The sequence below is a fragment of the Merops nubicus genome, unplaced genomic scaffold, assembly GCF_000691845.1.
Source record: "Merops nubicus isolate BGI_N331 unplaced genomic scaffold, ASM69184v1 scaffold8038, whole genome shotgun sequence".
Taxonomy (NCBI): domain Eukaryota; kingdom Metazoa; phylum Chordata; class Aves; order Coraciiformes; family Meropidae; genus Merops; species Merops nubicus.
In genome coordinates, this window is record NW_008627685.1 from 23,915 (window position 1) to 51,520 (window position 27,606).

General features: G+C 39.6%; 1 protein-coding gene across 3 annotated transcripts in view; it reads right to left on the minus strand.

Annotated features, from left to right (window-relative positions):
* SPATS2L (spermatogenesis associated, serine-rich 2-like) overlaps positions 1-27,284 on the minus strand; it is a 41,629-nt gene extending 14,345 nt beyond the window's left edge. Inside the window, exons 1-7 of one of the 3 annotated variants that reach the window (XM_008946408.1) lie at positions 27,224-27,262; positions 17,208-17,316; positions 13,741-13,790; positions 12,626-12,866; positions 11,531-11,539; positions 7,960-8,151; positions 7,383-7,518 (exon numbers count right to left, since the gene is read on the minus strand). In XM_008946408.1, coding sequence (XP_008944656.1) covers positions 7,383-7,518; positions 7,960-8,151; positions 11,531-11,539; positions 12,626-12,866; positions 13,741-13,790; positions 17,208-17,316; positions 27,224-27,262 — 776 coding nt within the window. Of the gene's footprint in view, positions 1-7,382; positions 7,519-7,959; positions 8,158-11,530; positions 11,540-12,625; positions 12,867-13,740; positions 13,791-17,207; positions 17,317-27,223 lie in introns of all 3 variants that reach the window. The other 2 variants (XM_008946409.1, XM_008946410.1) reach the window with 2 other exon arrangements.
* Between the last annotated feature and the right edge of the window lie 322 nt (positions 27,285-27,606).

The window sequence follows — 27,606 nt, forward strand, 5'->3', positions numbered from 1 at the left end:
CCTCAATGACTGCAGCAGTGCTCTTCATCTGCGAGGGGGAAAGAGCTCTTTTTTCATGTGCATCCTCTGGGGTCTGTTCAGCTGGTGAGATGCTGGAACAGCAAGGTACAATTTGAGTCCTGTTTCCATGATGAAGGGAGTCAGTTGCTGGACATGGCTGGAGTTTGACAGCTCAGTCTTCAAAAAACCACACCACACTATTCTCCAGGGATTTTGCTCTGTCAACAGGCCTTGGAACAGACCCCAGTAGCTCCTGAAAGCTGCACTAGTTAATATGGTGACAAATTCAAGTTAGCTTGAGGCATGTTCATACTGTCACTGTCTCTGCTGTATCTGAGCTGAGATTACACGCAAAGTCATGGGATCATCCTGATAAGCTCAGTGTTGGTCTTTAACTGTTATGCCTCATTTCCTGTACATATATTCCCCTTCTAGCATCAACATATTTGTTACACAGGTGAGGTGAAAAGACAACTGGCAAGAACCTCTAAGGCAATCCTGTATTTTACAAAAGAATCCCCCACATCAATCAAAAAACCAGGACTGTCCCTGTCAAACTTTCAGCACAAGGAACTAGAATGATGTGATGAGAATGTAAATATAAAGCCTGATCATCTGTAAAGGGTGTGATTAAAAACTTCATAGGATTACTGAAAGCCATTCTATTTTGCAATTGCAGAAATAGTATTTCAAGTTTCCTTTATATTAAGAAATCTGTAGGAAAAGCTGTAGTTACATTAGATAATTTGCAACATTTCAGTAAATTATATTCTTCCAGTATTAGCTGAATAGTATTTAAATGTTTATGGTGCTTGAAGGTTGTTGTTTGATCACTCCATTAGCACATGCACAATGTTTGTACAGCAAACCAGATTACATGAATTTTCATTCTGACCACAAATACAGTCCTGACAATAAGCAAATAAACACGAGGCAGAATAAATTAATTTCACTGAAATCCTTCCCTCTGCAGTGTACCATCTGGTAGAAGTAAAAATGCCCAAAAGGCTTTTAGTTATTCAAGTGTATTTTTTGTTATTCTTTACCTGACTAATATTGCTCTGTTTAGCTGCCAGCTAGCACAGTGGGGTCTGGTAAAGCCATCATAATTAAAGGTCTATTTACATTTTTTTCCTATTAAGACCTCTTTACAAACAATTAGAAATTTATAGCCCGATTCTAAAAACTTGCTTAAGCTGAAAACTGACACGAAAAAACTCTTCTTGAAAGAACACTTATAAATATTATTTATTTAGAAATAAAGGCATCACCTCAGGATTTGGTAGTTTTAACAACTGAGGGTATGAGCTGTACCCTGGCTTGTTAACATCCTGCACATTTCTACATAAGTTTGTAAACTGTACTTTCCTATATTAGTCTCAGTTCTGAACTGACTGCTGAGGTATTCAGATATCTTACTGGTTTTATATATTTCAGTCTAAGCACACCCTGGCAAGGCAGAAGACTGTAGCCCCTGTTGTTGGCCTCCAGGTACACAGGAGAGGTAACTTTCCCATCAGCACCCTGGAAAGTGGCCACAAAGGAAGGAGAAGAATTCAGCTCTTTGGTCACCTCAAACACCTGTTCAAATTTTTTGGGATTATTATTCCTTATGTGCGTTTAATAAATTAGTCTGATAAGTTCAGAAAAGATATATTCACTTTTCATCCACAGTGACAGGCACAAAAGTAACCATCTATTGCATGGCCCCAAAAACCACGTGCTTGTGTGGTACCCAAGGTGACAAACACACCCATGGATGACTGGAAGGGAAGAGGGGAGACACGAGGCCATGAAGTAGGAACAGCAGGTTAAGAAGAAGTGCAATCAATCCACCTTTGGATTTCACCTCTGTAATCTATCTTTGCAAGCTTAGTAAAAATAGAGAGATGAAGCAAGTATCTGTAAAAGGCCAAGGGGTTGGAAGGGGGATATTACATAGCTCACAGAAACCTAACACCTCCCCCCCTCAATTTCATGAGCTCCATTTGTTCTCTCCACTAATATACAGCAAGAGCAATCCCAAACTGCTGGAACTTACAAGGAGAGAGCAAGCCCAAGTCCCTCTCTCCTGGTGCTGCAGCTCTGCAGGCAAGTAGCCAGCCTGAGGCTGTTGGATCAGGTCTCCTACACCCCTCAGGCACTAGGAACAGGGCAGAGAGGCTTCAGTAAAAGCACTGGTCTTTGAAGGTACCTGAAAACCCAGCTGAACCTAAGGAAACCTAAATGCTTGGTAGATCATTTCTTCCTTCTCTGCACTGAAAAGAGGTATGGATTGAATCATGACTGATGGACAAAGAAGTACCAGAACAAGCTGCAAGAGGATTTGAAAAATGTACTTTAGAGGGATGAGGACTACCAAAGGTCAGCTGGCAGACAGACACAGACACAAAGCTAATGAGAACTGCCTGGAAACAGAGAGAGCGCCCAGGAACTCTCTTCAGTGTAAAGCAGTACCAGTCCTGCCCCTTCCAGCCAACTACCCACGCTCTGAACCACCACAACACTCACACAGACACCTCTTCAGCTGGTGCCACTGATCCTGGGCTATGGGCAACAGAAAACTCTTGTCTTTACAGTTTGCCAAGCAGAGGTCCCCAAAAGGGGAGGATTGTTGTCACTCACTGTGAGCACTGGCAGCACTGCTTATCATCCAGCACTAAGCTAGTACAGACAATTATTACCTTTAAAATTACTTCTTCCCCCATTTAACCATTCCTCTGCTTTGATTCTAACTTGGAAAGCAATAGAAAAACTGTTTTATCTAACCCATACAGTACATACATACATGTATGTTAGTATCTAACATACAGTACATGCTTTCCAGTTGTTCCCTGAATGTATTTTAGTATGTTTTTAATTGTTAGTATTGTCAAACTAGTCAATTTCTATCTGGCCTATAGAGCTTTCAAGTGCTTTTTATTCACAAAAATAAAAATAAAAAAATTAAAAAATCATCGACTGTGTGGGTTTTCATTCTCTTTGTAAAGCACTGGACATACCAACATGTTAGAGATGCAGAGAAATGAGAAAGCTTGTCTGTCTTTGGTCCAGCTCTGCATGCAGTGTAATTAAACCTGGTCCTTTCCATTGGTGGTTGGAAGCAGACTGTGTGAGCAAGCAGCAGATGTTTCCTTTTAGCTCTCCATATGACTCTGTGGATGCCCAATATGTGAAAATGGTTTTCTGGCAAGAGGTGTTATGGGCAACTGTAGCTCCTTTTGTGCTCTATACATTTCACTCTGACTTCCTGGGGCTCTCTTTCTATCTCTGAGATCATTATTCAGTCTCTTGGTGGAAAAGGGAGAACACAGTTACAGCCTACAGGTTTTAACCTTGGCAACAAATGGTTCAAAGTGGACTCTAGTGATAGGGGAGTTCACCCAGCTTTTCTGACCTGCCCCAGCTACTTAAGCAATATTTGGTATTCTTCCTTTGCTATGCTCTGAGATGTTTTACATTCAAGCAATAAGTGGAGGAGCTTATGTTCTCACACTAAAGTATCTGTGAAACAACCAAAGCTGAATGCAATGAGGAGAAATACTGGCTCAAGGAGGGCTGTTAAAGGATCTTCCTCACAACTTCAGGTGCGCATGAGTCTGAGAAAGTGCCCTTCAGCTTGTCTGCCCAGTGCTCTCCTGGCCCTGGGGAAAGCAACGTCATAGGAAGGCCCTCAAGAGCAGAGGTGACAAAAAAAAAGTGCTAGAGCACAGCAGAAGCACAATCCACTGGAGACTACAAGAGAGTTCTCACAGAGTGGGGCAAAGTGCCCTGCCTGCTCCAGCCCATGGCCTATAAAACACTCTGGTGTCTTCTGGCATGAAAAGCACTGTATAAAAGCAAGCAGTTATCACTTGTTCTAAGCATGCAATTACTCCAGTTGGCAGGAACTCGTGGGAGGCTTTTTAAGAAAGTAAGCACTCTTCAGTGTTTTAAAAATATGCTTATTTAAAAACTGGAATTGTTTTTTTGTCCTCTTTTCATGAAAAAGTTAAAACTGGAAGCAAGCATTGCATTTTCTTTTCCAAGCATTTACAGATGTTCACAGAACACCTGCTCCATTCCACTCATTTCTGAGACTGTGGGAGGATGGTATGCACTGTTTTGCCAGGAAGGTGACTTTTTACATAGCAGCAGAGTACTGACTGGGCATATTCAGGAGTAACTTCCCTTCATCAGTGGGTTCCTTAGTTCAAGCTGTGAAATACTGAACCAGACAGACAGACTTCCACTGGCAACTATCACCCAACAGCTTCTGCTGCTAAAAGTTCTTGTGAATCTTTCAGGATGTCTTGGGCCACATGTACTATTCATCTCCATAGTAATGGTTTCATACAGTATCTGGAGGTAGAAGGAAAGTAACATCATGTATCTTTGCACTTTATCCTATCTGTGATTAGTAAAATCATTAAAAATTTTTTAAAAAAAGATGACTACTACAAAGTCCAAAAGATTACTGATTCTTTAAATGCAGTTTTGATGCTGGCCTTGATAGCAAATAAGGACACAAAATGGGTCCTTAATCCCACTGCCAAAGGAGAAAGAGAAAAACAAACCCAAGAGAGACAACAGATATTAGTATGTGTTTCAGCATGCAGCTGCAACGCAAGATTAAAGCTTCTGACTTCATTTACCTTCCCTAAACCCCTTAGGTGGTGACAGCTGTGTGTAACAGGAACCAGCTAAGCTCTGTTTAGGTTACAGTTATTGAGCCCACTCAAGCATTCCCTGCAGTTCTGACTGCAGACAGCACGTAGCTGCTCTTATCTCTTTATCTGTTGTGCATCTCAACCAGTCCACGCCCCAGCAGCAACTGGGAGACAAACTTAAAAAAGCTTTGAATCCCTATCACAAAGGAGACCAGCTATTGTCATGCTCTTGATTTTGGTTACTTGAGAGCATTCTGGGAGCAGCATCTTAGCTGAACTGTTTTCCCTTCACAGACAAGTTGACTGTCCCACAGCAAAATTCCCATGTCCAAGGAAGGTGATAAATATGCAAGCAGCTGAGTGATCACTTAATTACCCAATCTTCCCACTACCACTAGTGATGGTTGATTCAACTTTGAAGCAAGGAAACTACCATGTACATAACACAGTTTGGTCCAGGCACATGTTGTGTTTGCTGTATGAGGTGGTTTGAAGCTGTATGTATCACTGGTTCTGGTGATTTCTACACAAGTCCAGTGAATCTACAACAGCTGCCAGCAAGTTTTTCTAAATGAGGCACTGAAGACAGCTCTTCCCATCTTTTTCAGAGTTTAAGCTACAAGGGCATATGAAAGATCCCAGAATGGTTTTTAATTTTAGCAAAGAATGTGTTAAGTCATGCATTTTACTGTTTAAACCAAATTTCCCCTTCATTCAAGAAAAACCTAAATATGAGGCTTATAAGCTGCCAAAAGCAGTGTAGCCTGCATTGAGATTTCCAAAAACTTGTCCTGACTTTACACTGTCCTTGTTGCAACATTATGCTGCCTGCATGAAATTGCTTTGAGAGGCCTGAATCTTCAGAGCCCAGACCCATTACCTCCTGCAGCTTCTGGCAGACTCCACTCCTGCAAGTCAGGTGCTGGAGCCGTCAGGAGGTAAAATTAAATTAAGTCTGTACAGAGGTTTTCCAGGCTATTTTTCATCATTTTAAGTCTACTTGGGTTTACATGTTCTGTCAGGGTCATTTTGTCTTTTTTTCTGTTAAGTAACACGTTTTAGCATTAGACAGTACACTAGAGTGGTTTTGAAGTTAAAACCTGAATAGATGAAAAATTAAGGATAGGATTTCAGTTCTGAATTCACTAATATAGCACCTCCCCTTGCATTCTTACATCATAATAAGAGTTCTAAGGCTGTTCCATGACCAGAGCAACCACCACTTAAATACTGAATTCACTGTGACTGCCTGCAAAGAGGGTTAGAGATGCAAGTGACATTTTTAATACTGTTACAAAAACAAATTCAGTTAGAGCTACACAGCAAATGAGACCCAACTATGAGTTTACTCAGAGTAAAGGTCAGAGCCTTCTTCGCAGAAACTGTAAACATTTCATAAGTTTTCTAAAATCATACAAAACCACCTCTGAGAACTAACAGAAAAAGGTGCAAGGTGATTAGTTTAATTTTTCTATACCAACAATACAAGTACTGCATCTTAGTTTGTAGCAAATATCACTATCCTGGCTCCAGGGCACTCCTGACAACAAGATGCCACTCAGTACAACTGAGCACAGCCCATGTTCACTGGAGTAGAGAGACAGAAACATTCCCCCTGCTAGACAGTAGGGTACACCCATGGCTCAGTGCAACAAAATTTTCCACAAAATCAGCTCAGTAGCACTGGGACTTTCTGCCCATACAGAAGCAGAGCCCCAGTGGCACTGAAGTCACTTTAGATGCCTCTGAAGACAATGAATACACCACTCAAGTCCAGAGTAACACTCCTGCCAAAACCACAGCACTGTCATATGTTCATAAAAATACTGACAAATATTGTGGATGAATTAAGTAAGGGTGAAAGGTTTTTGCACCCTTCTGTGATTTGTAACCAAATCTTGTACATTTTAACAGGATTTCTTCTGTTTACTGCAACACTCTATAATGCACAGGTTTTATATGGCACCTATGTTTACCAAAAGGCTAAGTAAAACACAATATCTTTCTATGAGGAGTACAGACAAAATATGCAACTTGCTGCTACAGCAATTACTTCTGCTACAGGTTTTCAAACAGACATGTGCTAAAGATCAGGAATTACCAAAATTATAATAGACAAAAAAAAAACCAACAACAAAACCCCACAAAACAGAAAAAAGGAAGAGATAAAAGCATGACAAAAAAAAAGAATGAACTAAGATGAGAGGTGGAAATGAAGTGATGGATGGGAAAGTTAGAAGAAAGTATGAGGAAAATGAAAAAAATTAAAAAGAATGGTGGGTTACGAAGCAAAGATGATGGGAAATGAAGAGACAGTAAAGGACTGGCTGCCAAAGAAGATAAGATCAAAGCAGCATAGAAAGAAGAGATTTAAAGAAGGTAAAAGTGACTTCAGAAAACCCCATAGACAGGATTTTTGGAAAAGCTTTCATTTCCTCAGATATGCTGCCACTGAACTTGATACAGAAGAATTGGGTCAGGACAGATCACTTACAAAAAACACAGTGAGACTGTAGTTTTGTCCCCCCTCATGTATGTAAACATGCACTCAGACATATGTCAATTCCCAGCTGGTGAGGAGTTACTTGATGGCATCCCATATTATTTTTGATGAAACCAAACGCTGCAAACAAGCAGGGTGAAAGTGATCCCTCCCCACCACTGCCAGTGGCCTCATTAGCCCCCCTCTTTTCCTGGGGGGTGCCAGTGGTTCTCTCAAGCTGATTCACCTACCAGCTGTGTAATTCTGCAAAAGCAGCTTTGATCTTCTTCACTGAATTATCCACCTCCTCTTTGATCATCATACGGTATCTGGTTAGAGAAACAGTGCAACGCTGCAAGTCTTTTACTGATTTTTCAATGTTTGGCCCTAAAACAGAAAACCAAAATTGCATGAAAGTCAGAAAGCTGTTTTTTGGCTTTTCTGAATCAGGGAGCAGGAATAATTCAACGTGTCACTTGTTCAGATTAGGATGAAGCAATTATCCTACTGACATGCATAAATCCAACTTCCCCACAGTCCTTCTGTGGTGTTCTTCAATTACTAAATGTGTTTGCTCAAACTCATTCCCCAAATCAAAGGAATATTAAAACAGCACTATCAATTCAAATTCTGTATTTTAAAACTAATATGTTAAATAGATAATACATCGTTCTACTTAATTTTGTTATGCTGAACACAATTCTGCTCACTTTTCAACACATCTGTTCTTCACATATATGTTGGTTTGGTTTTGTGTTTTGTTTTTTTTCCCTAAAGGTCTCAGCTGTCTGATGACCTCAGCTGTCAGCAACCAGGGATCCAATTTACCTCTTTTTTTGACTGAATCATCTGTCTTTGTTTCAAGCTGGGCTGTAGCATTAGGTGATTTAACTGAGGAAGATTTTGACTTTGGCCTGCCTGGGTGACACTGGAGTTGAACTGATGACTGAGACTCATGCTGGTCTACTCCATTCATATTCTTTGGGTTTAGTTCCACAGACACCTTCTGCTGTTCTTGTTCTTTGTCTGCAAGAAAACATTGGGGTAGGAAACAGGAGTTATGAGACTAAGACAGACATGAAGCCTTATTTTTGAGTTCAAATGACATTATGTTTATCCACTAGAAAAATAGTTTTGTTTTTTTTTTCCACTTGTACATATTCTACAGGACCTCAGAAAGCAATGACAGAACAGAAACAAAATAGTTTCAGTTATTAAACACTAATCTGAACATATTTGTTTCAACAACTAAACCCATTTAAAAAAATCAGCTCTTCCATGCTGATATGAAAACACACCTCCTAACATCCAGAGTACACTACCAATTGTAATCTTTGCCCAAATGTTAGAGAATAGAACTACAGAGGAAGTCTGCTATGGAGAGCACGACACTTTAATGCTGACATATATATAGACAGATAAAAACACACAAAAAATGTTCATCATTTAATCAGCATTTTAAAAGCACTGACTAAACATTCCTGCCTGAAATACTTGCCTTGCCTGACAACAGATTTCTATCAAAAGCAGCTGTTATGAAGGACCAAGCAGGAAATGAAACAATGTCAAAGATTAGGCTCTGGGTTCAACAGCTTCAGAGGGATAAGATAACAATGCCTGAGCCTGTCTGGCTGCCACAGGAGGATATGGTTACTCTTTCCAAGACTCCAAAGAGATTCAAGATATCAGCACCATGACTGAGGGACAAGCAGCCAATGGAAGCTGACAGCTAAGGGCAGCAATTACTGCCACTGGAAATCTTAGTTAAGGAAACCTGCACAGAAAATTATTTATTGTGTTAACTCATTTTTCTAATCTTTGTATTCACTTTGATGAATGAATGATAGCTTGTTCTGAAGATGGTCTTTATACATCACTTTATTCAGCTGATGTTGTGTGGTGTCTGGAGAAAAGGGGCTTGTCAGATGGACAAGTGAATTACAGCCCACGGAGTGGGATTAACACTGCTGGAATTGAGGGATACCACTTGGACAGCCCCAGGATATCAACTTGTGACCTCTGAGTCCTGGCTGTGCACTAGGATAGGTGTGAAGGACATCTTAGTTTGTTTCCATGGCAATCACATAATGCCAGAAGAACAAGAAGGAACATTAGTGCCCACATTACTAAAAGACCTTTTGCTTATGGGCTTTAAAAGGTGACTCTGCAAACAGAAAAAGGTTTTCACATAAAATCGTGTGTAAGAAAATAGTTGAAGAAGTTAAAGAAAGCTGTGTGTCTGCAAAAGCAAGAAACACCAGGTATGCAGCACTCTGAACGTAGCTAAGGTTCAGTGCAGACACCAGTCTCACACAGCCAGGAGCTGTGTTCTGAGATAACTGCCATGAAATCCCTGCAAGCCTGGGTGCATCTCACACTAATGCAGATAGCTTTGACTTATAAAGAACATTCTTTCTACTGTCAGTTGAGGCTGGCCTTGATAAATAACTCAAACAGTTAGAAACAAGCAGTCCATTACTTAACTATAGAGGAAGGCCAGGACTATCGGGTTCTGTCCCCAAGATTAGATCTTTTGAAATTTCTTGTTCAAGTGCAAAATAATTAATATCTGCATTACTTTATTAAATAAACTGCATTTAATTAGCAGCTTTGCTATACTTGTCAATACAAATGACAAACTGACAGCTTTTTGTCTAAATAATCTAGAAAAATGGTTATACTCTAAAAACTTTTTAATCATCTTTTGTCTGTATATATTTTGATACTGTTTCTTCTGAAATGACACGAGCTACTTTGAAACCCAGTAACAAGATGACCAACAGAGCCTAGCAAAGAATACCTTAGTATACTGCAACTGAACTTTCAACTTTGATTGAAGACAAACAACACAAAAATAGACTGAGAAAGTCTGCATCAGCTCTCTGAAGACTAGGGCCAGCTAAGAAACATCTATTACGAAGTCTCTCTCCAATACCTGAAGGTGAAGTCAAAGGTTTGGGTAATACTAGCTATAAGTAAACTGTTCCAAGGGTTCAGGACATGGTAGCTTGGAACTTCAGCACTAGCTTAAATCATGACCTCTGCTGCATTAACCACCAGACCTACCAGAATTAGTATTACCAGACCTACCAGTAACGGCAGCAGCCCAAATAAACTTGCTTTGAAATCTGCTGAGCTGCCATCTTCAAAATGTGTGGTTTATTTTTTTTTTTTTTATAACAGCTTGCCATTCAAAACCTTTTAAATAAAAAGAACCTCAATGGATTCTTTGTCTGAAATAAAAAAACCTCCCTTGAGATATAAACTGGAATTTCAAAGAACTCGCTAAAAATCATCCTACATGAAAAACAATTTTTAAGAAGTAGAAAAGAGATTGGATTTCTATCTGCTTTTACCCAAAAAAGTGATAGCATGGCAAGCCAGCATTAAATATCCTTTCAGTGAATTCATGCCCCTTCTTTACAAGGGCACGCACAGAAAGGGTGGCTCTAAGTCCTTTCGATCCTGTGTTGCCAAGGACTTTAAGAAGGACAGTTGGCAGGTCTGTCCTGGTCATCACTGAGGTAATCTGGTTTATTGGGGGCCTTTTCCCCTTCAAGATATTGAGAGGGAGAGCCCCTGAACTGACCCATAATTAAGTGAAACGCTCCCTAAGGCCCTCCATAATGAGGCAATTTAGCTTTCAAGGGAAATTGAATTCTGTGCTTCATTTTCTCTAGGAGGTGGGAAACCATTCCCTGTGGGAAAACATCACATAAAGCAAGAACCAAGGATTTCTCAGAAAAATAAAGCTGGAATAATGGCAAGAAATAAGCAGACCTGAACTAAAGGTAATAGCCACATACTCTCCCCCACAATTTTCTAGCCTGGGACACATTATGGAGAAACACCAGCTACACTTGCACCCTCCTTTCTGGTCCCTGAAGCCCTTTCCAGGAAGCCAGGATTTTATGGCTCTGAAAGACCTAATCTCACAGACTGTGAGTTGGTATAAGCAAAGCTTCAATCTCATGTTCCTCCTGGGGAGGACAGCACAATGGACTGTCAGCAGACACCTGACAGGATCCTTCTAAGCTGTGAGCTGGTGACGGTGCAATAACTGCAGTAACATTAATTTGATAGGGAAGGAATCAAAGCAAACAAGTCAAACAAGGATAAAACAAAGGAGATTACAACACAAGAGGGAGCAATGTCTAACGGGTGCACTTTGGACACGCTTGAGCATTTCAAACTGCTTTAGAGCAGTCTGTGTGACTTGCTCAGAAGCCACAAGGGTGCAGCTGCTGGCCCCTGAGGGATCCTGATCACCCTGATCTGTTTAGTTCCATGCACTGCAGCACAGATTTAACAATAGATAGGTGACTACTGATCTTAAGAAAGTAGCTCCTATAATGGCTGCAAAGACAAGGATCCTAATGCAACAAAGTGAAGAAGAAACTCCTTCCTTCTCTGTGTTAAACCAACTGCCAGGACTTATTTTACTATGCAAGGGAAACTTTAATGTTCAAGTTTCAGGTTTTCCTTTCTGCTCCCTTTCCCTCCTCTTCTGCCTTTAAATTTTACCCCTCTCTCCCCCCATTTTGCAACAAGGAATATGTGTAAAAGTTTATAAAGTTGTAAAGCTATGGTAGTATCTCTTTTGTCATTTGTAAAAGCAAAGAAAAATTCTGAGATACTTTTTGCTCTTGGTATATACAACTCTACACTGTATCATATCAAAAAGGAAGTAAAGGACTCAATGCAAATGCCACAGAAAAAGGTCACTAAGGGTATGGGTACTCTTCTTGCATTCAGGTCTACTACCCCCTAGAAAACAGTCCTCATTCATGGACAATTCAATCTGTGTAGCTTCATTCATGCATGTATCATGTCAAAAACAGAAGCAAAGGGAGCCTGACATATATTTATACCACCAATGTTTACCTCTTGCAGAGTAATTGGCAAGAATACTTTTAGTATTATGGAAATGCAGCATTTTCTGCCTTATGGCATATTGTACCCAACGTAAGTGGGGAGTCTTCACTGAGGGTGGGAAGTCTACTTCTCATCTTTTGTGAGGCACCAGCTTCTTAGGACAAAATTTCTTGATAGGTAATTCATCTATTTGGATGCTATATGTTGCAGAGTTTTAATTTAATTGACCAGAACCTGGCACCACCAAAGCCATTTGGAAGCAGCAGAGAACTAATTTCAAGACATTTCACCATTTTATATCCAAGCCATTTTCTAACCCTGTATTCTTCTGTATTTGTATCTGTAATATTCTGCATCACCTGGGCCTCTAATTATAGTTTTGTCCTTTTGTTGCTAGAAAAAGACATTTTGGGAGGAGACATACTGCAAGGCAATCCATGCTCAGATAGAAGATCTGTTTGCATGACTTTAATAGGTTAAGCATTATTTTGCACGAACAGCCCTCCAACTTCTTTTTATTATGTTCTACTGTGTGGTAATAAAAATAATATCATCTTTAGGTAAAGGGGGGGCTTGGCTATTGACAATTAAAATGGTGTCTTGTGCCAGATGAACTGACCTGTGATTTTTGGACAGACCAGTGTTGACTCTGCAAATCCTGAGCCCTTGTTCTTAGGAGAAGCAGCTTCCAGTTTCTGATTGGCAGAAGCACTGCAAGAGTTGTCCTTAGAGCATCCATTAAGATGGCATTCATATATTCCCTGTGGCTCTTGAGATGCCTTCTCAGGTCCACCATCCTTGGTTTTAGGATCTTTACTGCCTTGGTGCTGTTTAGATTTGCTTCTTTTTTTCCTATTGTGCTAAATGGAAAAATATTGCAAGAACAGAGACATCACTCACTGCAACTCACAAACTCAAAATATAATCAGCAAATTGTCTATGCTCTTTAAATGCCACACAAGTGACAGCAGTGTCATGCACTTTACTGGCCATGCTGTGCTACACAACACATTGCTTCCATTTAGCTGAACGTATACCCTATTTCAAATACAAACTGAAGCCCCAAACTAGTTGCTTGCACTTAGGACAAGCAGTTCCTAACCAGTAACACACACAAACCTTTAAGGCATCACTCTGATTAGGTAGAAAGCCATCACAGAGAACACAGGTTGGCTCCTGTAGCTCTCCCAACCATAGCAGGAGCCTCCATGACTCACAGGGCAGCCTCCTGGTACAGCCCCCACTTGCAGATACAGAAGCACGAAGATCATAGCCCAGACATATACTTGAAGTATCTGACTTGATAGGGGTCACTACTGCCTGACTCCTAATGGGTGACTCCTATGCACAAGTTATTTTTACACCTGGCAGCAAAAACTCTAGCACTGTAAGTGGCTGTGACTACCTAGGATACAATTGCTTATTCTAAGTGTTTTCTGCACGTGGGCTGCTTTGGGATTTGTTCTGTACTTGTCCAGGGTCTGGCTCCCACACACATGGACACATGTGCTGTCCCAGAGATTCTCTTGGAACACTGGACTAGAGAGACAGCAACAGATGAACAGGATTAAAAAGAATGCATTTGCTTTCAAGTATTCTGACTACAGGTGTGAATGAAGTCACCTTATGTTAGCAAAGGCAGCCAAAGTGCTGGCCAAAACAAAAGCACCACATTCAACTACAGACAGCTGATAAATGGTCTGAATACTTTGATTCTTCAGAGCAAGTTCTTACCTTCTTTTTCCCTGTCATATTCCATTCTTTTAGAACTTGAGTTGCACTGCCTAGAGAAAGGGAAGATAAAACATTTCAACACAAGTTCAGCTATGAAAAAGAACAAGTGTGTTAAAGAACAGTTTCTCATCTCCAAGCTAGGCAGAATTTCCAATTTTTGTTGCGAATTCTTTTATGTGGGGAGAACAAAACAGGTAATTCTGTCTTTCTCCTTTTTAGTTATATGTTTTATTTGACTATACTAGGTACAGTGGATGTGCTCCTTAGCACTACTTCTTGTTATGGCCTTTATTCTACAAAGTGATGAAGTGGGTGCCTCATTTAAAGCACTAGCATAAGCCCTAGAAAAATCAATACTAAAACCTCTTGCATGAAAAGGGAAGGATCTCAAAACCCTAACATAAACCAGCAGGTGAACTAAACAGTCCACCCTAACTCTAGAGCTTCTGAAAGTCTTAAAATGTCTCTGTCTAGCAGGAAAAAAAAAAAAAAAAAAGGTTACCATTTATATTGAAAAAGTATTACAATTTTGTATACATGAACTTCTGTCTGCCAGCCCTAACAAGCTGGTTAGATAAATTTATAGCATAGAGCAAGAAGAGCCTTGCTCAGCCAGCTGCCATGTTACAAGAAAACTCTTCTGCATCTAGTTTTGTTAACATTATTAATTTGTTCTCCTGGACCCTAAAGCTGAAAATAGATGGTCATGATAAACATGCAGTCCAACTCATCATCCAAACTAGCATGACAGTATCTGACAAGAACCCTTTTACACACATCCATGTTAAAGGCCTTCTGCTTGAACTTAAGCACTTGATCACTGCACAATTCTAGTAATTATTCATTTATTATCCTTTCCAAATGGGTTTCATAGCCATCTTCTCAGTCATTTCAGTGAGCTCTTGACAATGTGAGCATTGAGAAGGAATGCTGTTTTCTGACCATTACGAGTCATCAACGTGTATTCAGCCAAAGCCATGTGAGGTTTTCAAATGTACCAATATTATTTTTTCTATCACAATAAACCAGATCCAACATCATCTGGTGAGTCTATCATACACATTAGAAGAGATTACATATCTTGCTCACAGTGCTGAGCCAAATTTGCTAAACTGTGAAAAAATGTGTATGGAACACAAAATCCAAACAAATCCATATTTCATTTCTTAGATGACTCAACAATGCAGTCAGAAAGCTAAGAAAACTTGTATGTGTATAACTATACATATACCTACACTAATTATACACATACTTATGAACATATAAATACAATCCCCTCTCCTAAATGTATGCTATCTTTTGACACACAACATATTTCAGTATGAAGAAATCAACCCAGACATTTGCTGCCCATTTCACTCCACGCTGCTGAAAATGTGATTTCACTTGACAGCTTTGTTAACTGTGTTCACAGTCTTGTCCAACACCCTTTGTGCTGGCTGCTGTTGTCTCAGCTTCGCCTCTCGGCTTCCCTGTGAATACTATGCACAGCAAGGGTTATTTTAGAGATTCACCCAACTCATCCCAGTTTCCTCCTGGTGGAAATGCACTAACTGTGCAAATCCCAAAGTCCTCATTTGAGCCAAATAGTATATCATCTTAAACTCATCTACAATGCAGCTGAACAGACCTTCTGGTTATGCTTAATTAGGTAAACACTAACATAACAGTTCAAATGTTTCATTTGGTGTTTTACTTAACTCAGATTTCACATATAGAAGTAAATTAATAATAATTCATCAGCCACATTCCTCTCCAGGTGTGATGCAAGATAGAAGGTGATCTCAGGAAACTAAATTTGAATGTTTCTTCCATCAGCATGCAGCACCTCCAAGAGAAGTACTGAATGGAGGTGCTCAGCCTCTTCACTCAGCATGGCTGTCTCCACCTTTTTCACTGCACATGGCAATACATTCTCTGGGATTGTGGTATTTCAAACTTAGCAATTCTTGTCTTCCATGTGAAAAGATACTTAAAGTGCTGGATTCATTCTATCCACAGTGGCAGCTGAATGGACATGTCTCTTCTCAGGCTGCTTCCAGACAGTAACAAATATTGGCCATTTCCAAATGCCCATTTGCAAAGACATCTGAACTCGAGGCACAATGACCATAAACTGGTGAAATCCAAACAATCTTTTGAACTCAGGTTCCAACAGCTTGCTTTCCTTCAAGACTTTGTTGCAGTCTTGCAAGGCTTGCTTTTGCCCTGCTTCTTCCTCAGAGCAAATGACAACGCAGCCTATGAAAGCACTTCTCCTTTTGAGGAGCCATGGGAAACAAATCACAGACTACAAGTAAGCAATAGTGACAAGACAAAATAAATTAAATGAAAGGAATGTATTCAATAATCCCTCCACTACTTTCCCTGGGACATGTGTTATAGGAGAACAAAACTATTTTTAATAAGATGTATCACATTTCCCTTTCTCTGTGTGTGCACAAACTCACTCTGATTTCTGATTTCCATACATCTATCAGAATCTGACTGTCTATGCAGATGCCTGAATCAAGAGGCACCACGTAGACCTGAGGGAAAAATTCTCATGCATTTATAGTCCATCTGCATCTGCTTTTTGCATATTAGTATGTAATTTCTAGTACATCATGATGCTTTTTTGGTTGATACCTTTTAGTAAATTAATCCAAACTAAACCCAAAACTATTCTGAAGAAACTAAGTTGTTTATTTCATACCTGTCTAACGGCAAATCAACACTATGAGGTATTTTTAAAATATTCACAGCTTTTGAGACCACTGAACTTCTTGTACCTTTTAAGCAGCCCCAAGTTACAAAGACTCATGAGAGGATTTGCTCATGGTATGCTATTACAGCAAAAGATTTCTTACAGACTGCGGTGAAAGTTCAAAATACTTACCATTATATATTTATCAGAAAGGTGTTATTTAAGTACAAGTGACCTTTGATTAGAGATGGTCTCATGATACAAAATACAGACTCAGATCCAGACTTAGAATGGCTCAAACTTTCAGTGGAGTCTTGGTTCAGCCACTATAAATGTCAATGCTATTTGCAAAATTCAGACTGAAGTCTGAATGTCAATGTATGCATCAAGTTCAGGGCTTTAGGGGCCCTGTTATCTGTTTCAGAACTATCTTTAAATTCCTATTAGTCACCGTATCTTCAATAGTGAATCACACTTTGACATATTTACTCTGAAGAGTATTATTAACTTTCACAGAGCATAAAGGTCTGCCACAAGAATGGCACCAAAAAATGGCAAAATCAGGTAGAACACAGATAAACAGTCATGGCAAATTCGTACTGTGAAGAGGCAAAGACAAAGATGATAGGATCAGTTATTAAAAAAACCCAACAACTTTAAGTGTCACAATCATCTGAATTTCAGCAGAACAACAGGACATATTTTGAGTCACTAGAGACAACTAATACTTCAGTATGCAACAATCTCTCATGCCTTAGTGAAAGAGTTGTACTGTACTCACCATCCATAAAAGCCTGAACAGCCTTGTCTACGTTGTTATCAAACTGCTGCAACACTAGAACTATCTCATTATTGCTTTTGTTTGGAACAATTGATCGGATTGCATTGATCTGGAAGGAAAAAAAAAAAAAGGAAGGCAATAACTCAGGGGTTCATCATACTCCTTTAGACAAGGTACCTCTGTGCCAATGTATACTCATGCACACACGTGCCACACGCGATGTCCTTACAAGCATACAACAGTGTATCTGCATGAAGCAACTCTCAGCCTCTCCTTACCTGGCCCATGTAAATAATGAAAAGAATTTCATCAATAGACCAAATCACAGAACTAACAGGTAGCCAGTACAGCTGGAACCAAGTCCTGCCCTCAGTCACAGTGGGGGTTTAGTTTAACTAAAGTGAGAGTTCAGTCTCACGCTTCTCCCCTAAACATTCTATTTGCTGCCACGTGACTTGACAAGACCCATCACCTACTCAAACTTAGGGAGTACATAACTGCTTCCAGAAGGCTGCTGCACAGCCTTACTAAAAGGGTGTTATGATTGGTAGTTTTTTTGACATGTGGAGGACAGTCATATGCATGAAAACAGTCACAAGCTAAAAGAAAACTATCATTTTGAAAAGCTCTAGTGGCTGCTCAGCATAATTACAGTTTGTTGTTCCATATATGTGTGACCAGGAAGCTTGCGTAACGAAATCCTGAACAAAGGACATGGGAAGCCAAATGCTTCCTTCAGGAAACTCTGCTGATGGATGAGGCATTACACACACAGATATTCTGGCATGCCATGCTTCAATTTCACAGCCTTTTCTATTGCTGTATTGTCTTCAGTATCCATTTATATCAAACGGTAATTCAACCCATGATGTTTTAAATAAAATGTTCCTACAAGAGTCATGCTGATGATTTACTTTCTTACAACCATGCAGTGTAGCTGAAAGTAAATAGTTACATGAAACATAATTACTATATCGTTTTAATGCCGGACAAGCTTTAATAATAAAAATACCTAATTCACAAAACAAAAGCCTCTGGTAGTTCTCTGAAAAAAACAAGAGAATTGGTGCCAAAACCAGTCTAGCTGTTCTAAATCAGCTTTTTGAGCTCCTGTGTCAAGCTATTCAGCATGCATTTACTATTAGGAAGTTGTTCTTGTGCTGCAAATGTTTATTCAGCACCCTTCTTTGCCCTCTTTCTGTGGGAATACATCCTTGATTAGGGTGTACTCTGCTCCTGTCCACCATCCTATCACACATCTCTCTGCAGCCTCACATCTGCCCACAACACATTCCAAATAGCAACTCTAGCCTTGGACAACTCAGGCCAAAACCATAATTTAGAGGGCAGTGGAGTTAAATTGCTTTTTTTCTACTTCCCAAGAATCCTTTCCAAAGGCCTATCTAGTCATTTGCCTAACGTGGCCACCCTATGAGTGGGTGAGGCTTGCCCACAGGCGAGGTCCCAACCCAACAGCTGGCTGCTTTGGAGTCTCCAGGAAACACAGGTAACTTTGTGTTGGAAGTTCAGACAGCCCAGGATGTCAACTGGACTACTTGAACCAGAGGCTGGTGTTGCCAGAAACTACCCAGATAAGACAATAAGCTCAAGTTTATCTCTTCAGCTGGTGTGTATGCACTGGGTGGGAAGTAGTGAGTGTAGCTCTCTATGCACTGCAGGCATTCAACTGATAGCTAACCCAAATCAACAGGATGTGCAGAGAAAGCCCTGGAAAAAATGAGTTATTCATCTACTGACTGGGGGCACAGGCATGCTATTTACTGATAAAGCTGCAAAAAGTATGAACTGAGCTGGCTCCATAACAATAAAAGTCAGCAAAGAGATTGGGGTAGAGCAAGCCCCAAGCTGCAGTCCGTTTTATGTTCAAACTGGTAGCTGCCAAATATCCACCATGTGGATTACATCTTCATATTCTCACAAAAACCTCTCCTCTTCTTTCACAATCATGTGGATCATCTCTCTGCCTACTCAAAATTGCATCATCTCTTTGTGGGAACTGCTTACAGGAAAAATAGTAAAAGGAAATATCTAGTGCATTCTAACCATCTTTTAAATATAAGCATGGGAATTTCAGATGGATTCTAGGTCCTTCTTTGCTATGAAAGGTCTGGAAGCCTCAAGAAGCATCTGGAAACAACGAAGTGAGGCCAAGACCACAGGATGGATCAGGCAACTTGCCATACACTGCAGTTTGGAAACTTCTTAAAGGCATTAGGAAGAACATCTGTGGGGTGGAGAACACTGACATGCAAAATCTCCAGACAGACTATGCTTTACACTACGGAATCTATTGAAGACTTTGTTTGCCCTGGATGGTCTCTGTTAAGAAATTTTTTGATTAATAGGAAAACCAGAAGTAAAAGCTAAACTGTGCTGCATCCGACTAACACCATGATTAAATACAAAAACATGATGGAAATATTATAGTTATGGAGATAACCCAAGAAATTCAAGATGATCTTAACACTTGCCAGTACAGAGAAAATAAATTAAGCGTATGATCAACACTGTGAACACAGTTCTGCTTTAGTTTGACTATATAAAAAATTCATTTTAGGGAACATTAAGGTACTGCAGAGCTCAACAGTTCCACTGCTATTCAGAAACATCCATCTGTGGCAAAACCAAGCAATATCCTTCGTTGAATGCTGTACAAAATATACATTTACTTATCTTTCTATTTAGAAAACAAAAAGTTCAGAAGCTTCATGAGAAAATTCCTCAGGAAAAGAATATCCAGTTGCAAAGTAAAGCATACAGTACTTGGGAAATTCCAAAGCAGAAGTTGCTTACACTTTCTTAATCTGCTTCCCTTGTGTATGCATTCTAGGATACCCACAAGCTGTTAGAGTGTTTCTGCTTTCCAGGTTTCCACAGTGACTTATGTGGGATAAGATAGATGAAAACTAAAATTGGCAACCAGTAGGGTATGTCAATATTAAGAAAAAAACCCCAAAACATCCATCCTGCTCTGTTCAGAAACAACAAAAGCAGATATAAATCCAGAATTCCAACAGAGAAGAAATCCCAAAGGGTTTTGTTCTGAGATAAAATACTTTGTCTTAAAAATTTTTAGGAACAAAATGGAATAACGTTGCCATTATATTCAAAGACAAACAGATCTGTGTGCCAGACATCAGGTCTCCAAGATACAGTTTGGCAGATGCTTTCATCCAGAATACAACTGGAACTATTGTACACAGGGAATGAAAAAATTAGCAGTTTCTCAACATCCAGAAATTACTGACAAATGGCTACAAGTCTCAAATTGTGACCTGACAGTGTATCTGTTAGGAATACAGGGCGTGCTGAGGAAGACTAGATCATTATGACAGCCTTAGTCTAGAAATGCAAATTTCAAGGTCGCTGATATTCCACTTCTTAGTCCTTCCACCCTGGTTTCAAACATATGTGTAGATTTCTATATTTGAAGTTCAGGTCTTCCCTCATATGCAAAACGTGTCCCATGTATTTCTGGAAAAGGACACAGTAATACAAAAGAAAAAGCCAAAGGGAGGGGTGAGCAATCTTCCTGACAGCACAAGCTGAAGACAAATGGACTTCTGCAGCTGAAGTTGGTAAGAGACACATCACAGACTGATGAAGGGAGGCACAGCAAAGCTCCAGGAAGGCTTGACAAATACAAGATGACAAGTGGGAGACGTATCCAAGGCCTAGATGCGAGCTGGATCTAGGCAGCCCAGGTATGCTGTCTCCTCAATGGTTCATCTGCTAGTTCAAGTGACAAACCAGCAGTCCTGCTCGTACAGCTGTACCCCTCAAGTGCTCACAAGCCTCCAGCTCCTTGAGAGAAGTTGGTCACTTCCCAATACAGAAAGCTACAGAGCTCATTGTTATTAAAGATGTGATAGGGTAATTCCAGGACAGGAGATAATTCCCAACTTTCTCTCTCTAAACTTATGGTCCTCAAACTTACAAAGAACATCCATCTTCTCAACATTTAAGCAACAGGTTATGGGACTAGAATAATCTAATACTGTATGACTTCTCATTAACAAATTCCTTTTAATACTTAACGTTCTAAAGGATTAATAAAAGTACAAGAATTTCCTAATGTGCAGCAATACTGCATTAATACCTAACAGTCTGCAAGAACACACAGCAGTCCACTTTATTAGATTTATTTCCATGTATGTGGGAGAAAACATTTTTTTCCCACTCCCTGAAACCTGATCATAGGAAGAACAACATTACCAGACAGACTACTGGGAAGTCAACTATTTTCACAATTTTCTGAATCGTCCTGTCTTTATCCAGTGTAGATTCCCAGTGAAATTCTGTCATCATCTGGATGCTAGACAAGCATTCCGGGACACAAAGAGAATCCAGTAACATACCTTCTGAGCCACAGATAATTGTGTGGTTACTGTCAACATTAGCTGAGAAGCTGTCACTGACAGTAGTTAAATTCCGGAGCTTTCCCTCCTGTAGTCTGACTGGAAAGCATATTTCTTTGTTTACTACTAAGACTATGTGCTCAGAATTTCAGTTTACTAAAGCTACTTTAAAGCAATCACAGAACTTAAACATAAAGCTATGATCTTGAAAACTGTACAGTCAAGACCATGGAAGACAGAAGCTACATCTACTTCCATTTAAACCCATGACCCTGAGATTTACCTTGAAAACATGTATTTAATTCCTGTGGACCTAGCTGCTCTTTGGGAGGAGGATTAAGTCACTTTAAAATGTAGAAGACTCTTAACTGCTTTTCTGAGCTGAAGTCTTAAGCACACACTTAGCTTGAAATTCTTGCTCAAGCCCTGTTAAAGTTGCTGCAGTTTGAGCCAGGTTGCATCTCATCAGGACCAGAGTTCCATGGTCATGAGGTCACTTTCATCAGTCTCTTACACAAGATGCAAAAGACTGCTCAGAATTGATATCAAAACAGGAAGAGGTTCCAAGTCCCTTCAGATAAGATGTTTCTAACTCAAAATTAAATCCCCAAGGTCTGATCAGATATTCTTGACTATTTTTCTGAGGATTACTGCTAAATTATAGGCAATCTCACTTGGGGTAAATTTTTGTCTTGCCTAAAAAGAAAAAAAAACGAATTCAGTAGCATCTTACTTCTTACCCTGGCACACAGGAGAGGAAGACATGCAAATTCTAACTTCTCATGGTAACATACTCTAAGTCCTCAAGAACACTTGCCTCATGAGACTTTTCTCATAAATTAGGCTCAAGAAGAAATAAAGCCTGCCTGAAAATAGTGACAGCAGATTACCTACTCCACACCCAGAACCAAGCTGACATTACTGTGTAATCCCAAGTTCTTCAGGTTCTCTGTCAAGTTTCAAATGGTTCCCAGGCAACCGCAACAACATGGAATCAACTGCTGCCTGCTTGCTGCTCTACTCCATCTGCTCCCCCTTGGCATCATCTCAAAGAGGATGTTTCTGGTGAATAAGTAACATATCCGGGGTTCAGAGAATTTGTTTATATATTTCTGACACAGTGACAAATTAGAGTTCTTTGCTGAAAGCTTACGGCTGTTCTGAAATCCCTGAACACAGCTGCTCTAATCCCCTCGAAGTAAGTTACTATTATGGTCACTTACTCAGGAATGTTCCTACTTATCTTGGTTAGGAGCACCAACAGATCCACCTTCACTTTGCACTACACACTACGATCAACAGAGTTTCTCCATGGAGCTAAATTCATGCAGAATTATGGTTATCAATGAATACACAGATAGTTTCCTACTTTATTTTTACTGTCTGTCAGTAGCAAATCTTTATGTACATGTATGCACTGTATATGCCCTCTGTAACACAGGACGAGTAGTAGTGTAGGCCATGTTCAACCAGATTACACCTCCAATTAGGGCTGGCCCAGTCCTGCAAGAGGAGCAGGGAAAGAAGGCTGTCTGCACAGCTCTTGCTGGTTTCTAGAATGTAGGAATTTAGCCTTAGCAGATGTCCTGGCTACATTAAGTAGAAAAATGCATTTTTAAAACACTTTATGGCAGAATTTTTTTAAGGTTCTGGAAACTCCCACACATTTCATAAAAACAATTTGACCTTGCTGCTTCTTACATAGGAGACATTTTTTTCAGAAGCTTTATAACCAAGTTCATCACAACACACTGAATGAGTATTAACATCCCTTTAAGCAAGACAACAGCTTTAATTAGGTCTGTACCTCTCTACTACATGACCTGTTTATTACACTGATACTTTCAAATAATTTATCTCAAATAAGCACAAAAATTCTACTTGCTGCAGTAAACTGCTTTAGGCAATTATCGAGGATTTATTATGTTGTCCCTGTCCCCTAAATTTGTAAACTACTTAAATGGAAAAACCAAACATTTCAGGAATCCTGAAAGAGCACATTAGAAAGTTTGGCTCAGTAAGAACAGTTCTGCTTGATTACTGACAGCACTATTTAGAGACCTGAATCCACAGTATCCTTAGTCCAAGTAAAACAGCTCACCAAGTGACACAAGTGCATTTTGATCAACTTTGCTGGGCTTAGGACTAACTCAGTCTACTCTGACACACGGGCAAGGAGCAGCTGCAAAGGTCAACTTTAAGGGGACTCTGTGAAATCACAGATGGGAAACTACCTGAGCTGTAATGTATGCTTTTAAAATGCATATACTACTTCCATTCCTTCCACTATGAATCCTGCTCTTTCCTTGAATGCCGACTATCACTTATATGAAACCAAAACTGTCAAAATCCCCAGAACAAATCTGACTAGAACTTCTTTCTTGCAGTTTATGGAGCAAACCTGTCCATCTGCTCCAACAGCTGCGACACTTGACAAATGAAAAAGCAAGCCTTTCAGGAGAACTTCAGCAGAACTTCACTCCTAACAGAATCCTAAGAGGAGGATTTTCATCTGAATTAATATTTTGTTAATTCCGCTGACATCAGATCTTATTTGTTCAAACCTGTTCAGACAATTTTAAAAAAAAGAAAACCAAAAAGAGGCCTAACAGCAAGTCCTAAAGTTTGAACAATTCCTGATATTTCTTTGGTTCATAAGTGAAATAATGTTGCAGAGCTGAATGGCTATCCTAGGGAGCGCCCAATACGCACTCTTCTCTTGTTCATCTAAGAGAGTCTAGTTGTTGCAGGAGAAAACACATTGCTTTTATTCCTCACTCTGAATTGCTGCTTCTTTGGAGGCTCTGTCATTTAGAATCTCAGCACCTCTTCTGGTGATGTACTAGGTTAGTGCTTGAATAACTCCATTAATTTTATAGAATTATTTTGGATTTAAGCCAATGAGTTTGGCCCATTTTATCCCTTAATCCCATGAACTTGTGTTCCTGTGATCTGAACTATGTATAACTCCCAGTCTCTGAAAATCCTTACACTACAAAACAAGCCCTTAGTTAACACTGTATTTTCAGGCACAGCGACGAGTAGAATCAGAGGCAAAAGGGAGAGTAGTGTATTGAAGGAAGCTTGTAGCAAGAGTCAGGGCAGAGGGCATTATTCTGAGAGAGATCCTGATGGTGAGCTTCTCCTTGTACTAGCTATGCAGGCATGTAATGACCCTTGCTGCTCCTGAAATGAAGAACTTGTGTTATTCCAGAAAACCTGTGAGTTATATGCATGAAAATATGGTAATCAGAAAAGTCCTGGCTCCCCACAAAAGTATCACAGCTGCAGAAGCTTCTGCCAACTATGGAAATTTCCATTAGCCTTCCTGACATTGCAGGCCAACATTTTTATATAAATCTCTCAGGGGAGGGGGGTGAAGAAAAGATATAAAATGGAATGTTTAACCTATTGACTTTATGAACTATTTCAGCTGAAATGCCAAGAATGAATTACACAAGTATCAGCACTACAGTAGCATTCTCTTATGACTCAAATCAGGGGTAGGGACTCTCAGAGCCTGTGTGTGAGACCAAACTGTCTGCCTGAGCCTCACATCACCTTTAAAACAGTGGCAGATATCTTCTTTCCTTGAGTATCCAGAAGCTGATCATGGAAAGAACATGGGGAAAGGCCACCATTGAAAAAATAAACCAACAAACATCATGCTACAAACTCCACAGGCTCTGTAGGACATACTTGTCTGAGAGAAACAGTGTTCCACTTAAGGAGAGACTTGTGTTCTACTTTTGCAGAAACTTACAAGAACAAATACTTACATTTGGATAACCAGCTTCTTTTCAGTTCATTCAAGACCTATCAGGATCCGTTACAATCTGCAAGCACTGAGGCAGAAGGAAGGAAGGACTGGGAAGGAGCTGTGTTTTATTCTGCTCAAGGCCTGCTTATATTTGTATTGATGGCAGTGGATTTGTGGAGCTCAGTGAAAGTAACTCAATCAATAATTTTTGGGTTTGTTTCTGTGAAACACGTCTCTCCAAAAGGTGGGTAAAAGTAAACATTAAACTCACAGCTTCAATGTTGTGTAGCATGATTATATCTTGCTTCAAGTTTTCCAAGTGAGAAAGGGATTTGTTTTTTTACTCTTACTAGACACTGTAAATATGTCTCCTTTTCAAACACGGAAATTAAGTCAGTCCTTATGTTTTAGCAGTCAATGTGCAAATATAACTAGAGCCAACTCAGCAGGCCATATCTGTTCAACCCTTTCCTCATCTTTCTAGTGCATTACTCAGAGGTTTCTAAAGCTACAGTTGCTTTAGTTACTCAGCTTATTGCTGACAAAGAGACACCATACAGTAAACCAAATGTGAAATGGAGGTTCTGTGCCACTGCAGTCTCATTTCAAAGCAAGACAGACTTGTCCAGGTGACATGGCAAACTGAGCATGCTAGCTTCTCAGCTGAAGAAGCTGAAGCTTACTCTGTATTTTCCAAAATAAATAGCAGTGATTTTGCAATAAAATGTTAATTGCTGTCAAACTAAGTTTTCACTTTAGCATAGGGATTTAGTGGCACTGAATACTGATGGAAAATACAGGAATAAAGAGAGGAACTATTTATAACAGGGTGCATTGATCCGATTATTTTCCTGCCTTAAAACACGTATGCTTATAAGCATTCAGTTTTAGAAACTCCCAGCAGATATCAGACATGAAAAGGCAGATAACTAGCGTGAATGAAAGTCACACTGCATTTTTTCTTAAACTGGCAAAGGACAGATGATTTGTAAAATCCTGCACTAGTAAAACTGACAAAATTAATAAAAAAATTCAAGCTACACAGTAAACAGGCAGAACTTCAATTGATTTACTGAGCTGCATTTTGAGAGCTACTGTAATTAACCTTCCAGCACTTTGGCACTAGGGGATAGGATTTGATGATGTTACTTTCTATTGCAAAATCCATCATACCATTCAGTATGTAAACCTTGTGCTGTTAAAGAATAAGGAAGATACCACCAAAATAACAGATTTATGTTGACATGTAAATCCTCAAGCACAAGGAATGATTCAGGAACTAACAAGAAATATGAGGGAAAACTACTCAAAAAGCAGGCACTTGAGCAGTGCAACAGGTAAGGAATTGTTTCCCATCAGGGGATATAAAGCAAAAAAGTTCTACATCTCTTTGAAAGCAAGAAAAGTAAGTAAGCAGCAGCTGAAGGACACAAGAGTCTGAACACGAACTCATGTACACTGAACACAGTCAAAAGCAAAGCTACTTACATAAGGGGAAAAAAAAAAACACTCCACAAACCACTACTCTTTTCAGGCCTTATAATTTTAGGAATTGCCTTTAAGTGGACAGTTTTGATCAGAAAAATTATTTTCTAAAGGGTGTGTTTCTTCAAAGGTTGTATTTTGTACAGCAGCAATCATCACAAAGTGCTGTTCTCAACAGCACCAGTGTGCACAGGAGTAAGAAAAGTCTACCTGACAAATCATTGCTCCTTTGCAGAAAATCAAAAATGTTTCTCATCAGCCAAGATTAATATAACAATCCTATATTTCAATGCATATTAAAGTTAAGTATGTGAATAATGTTTGAAGGACCAGGGATGAAATATGTACACAAATATCATTTTGGTTTGCACTGTGCTGTTACTTGAACCTACCTTTTCCTTGATATTTACAGGAGAATTGATTTCTGCCATCTCTCTTCAGGTGAGAATACTGTCTGTGAAAGCAGAAAAAAACCCAAAGAGATTAATTCAGAGGTTTTAATCCCAACCTGTCAAAGCTACACCTATAAAGACTAATTGCAGGTGCTTATGCATAAGCATTGAAGAAACATGAGAACACAATGTCCTGCACAGTGGTACTCAATCTTGCAAAAAGAGGCGACTCTGAATTTCATACTTTCTCTAGATTAGTTCTGCTAACACATTTTAGAAGTGCCTCATCATTATGAATGTAGATAGAAGGGGTATTGTGCTTCTCCCAGCCATGTCTCTTGGACCCTAATAATTATTACTTGGTACCTCTGAAGCTTTAAAGA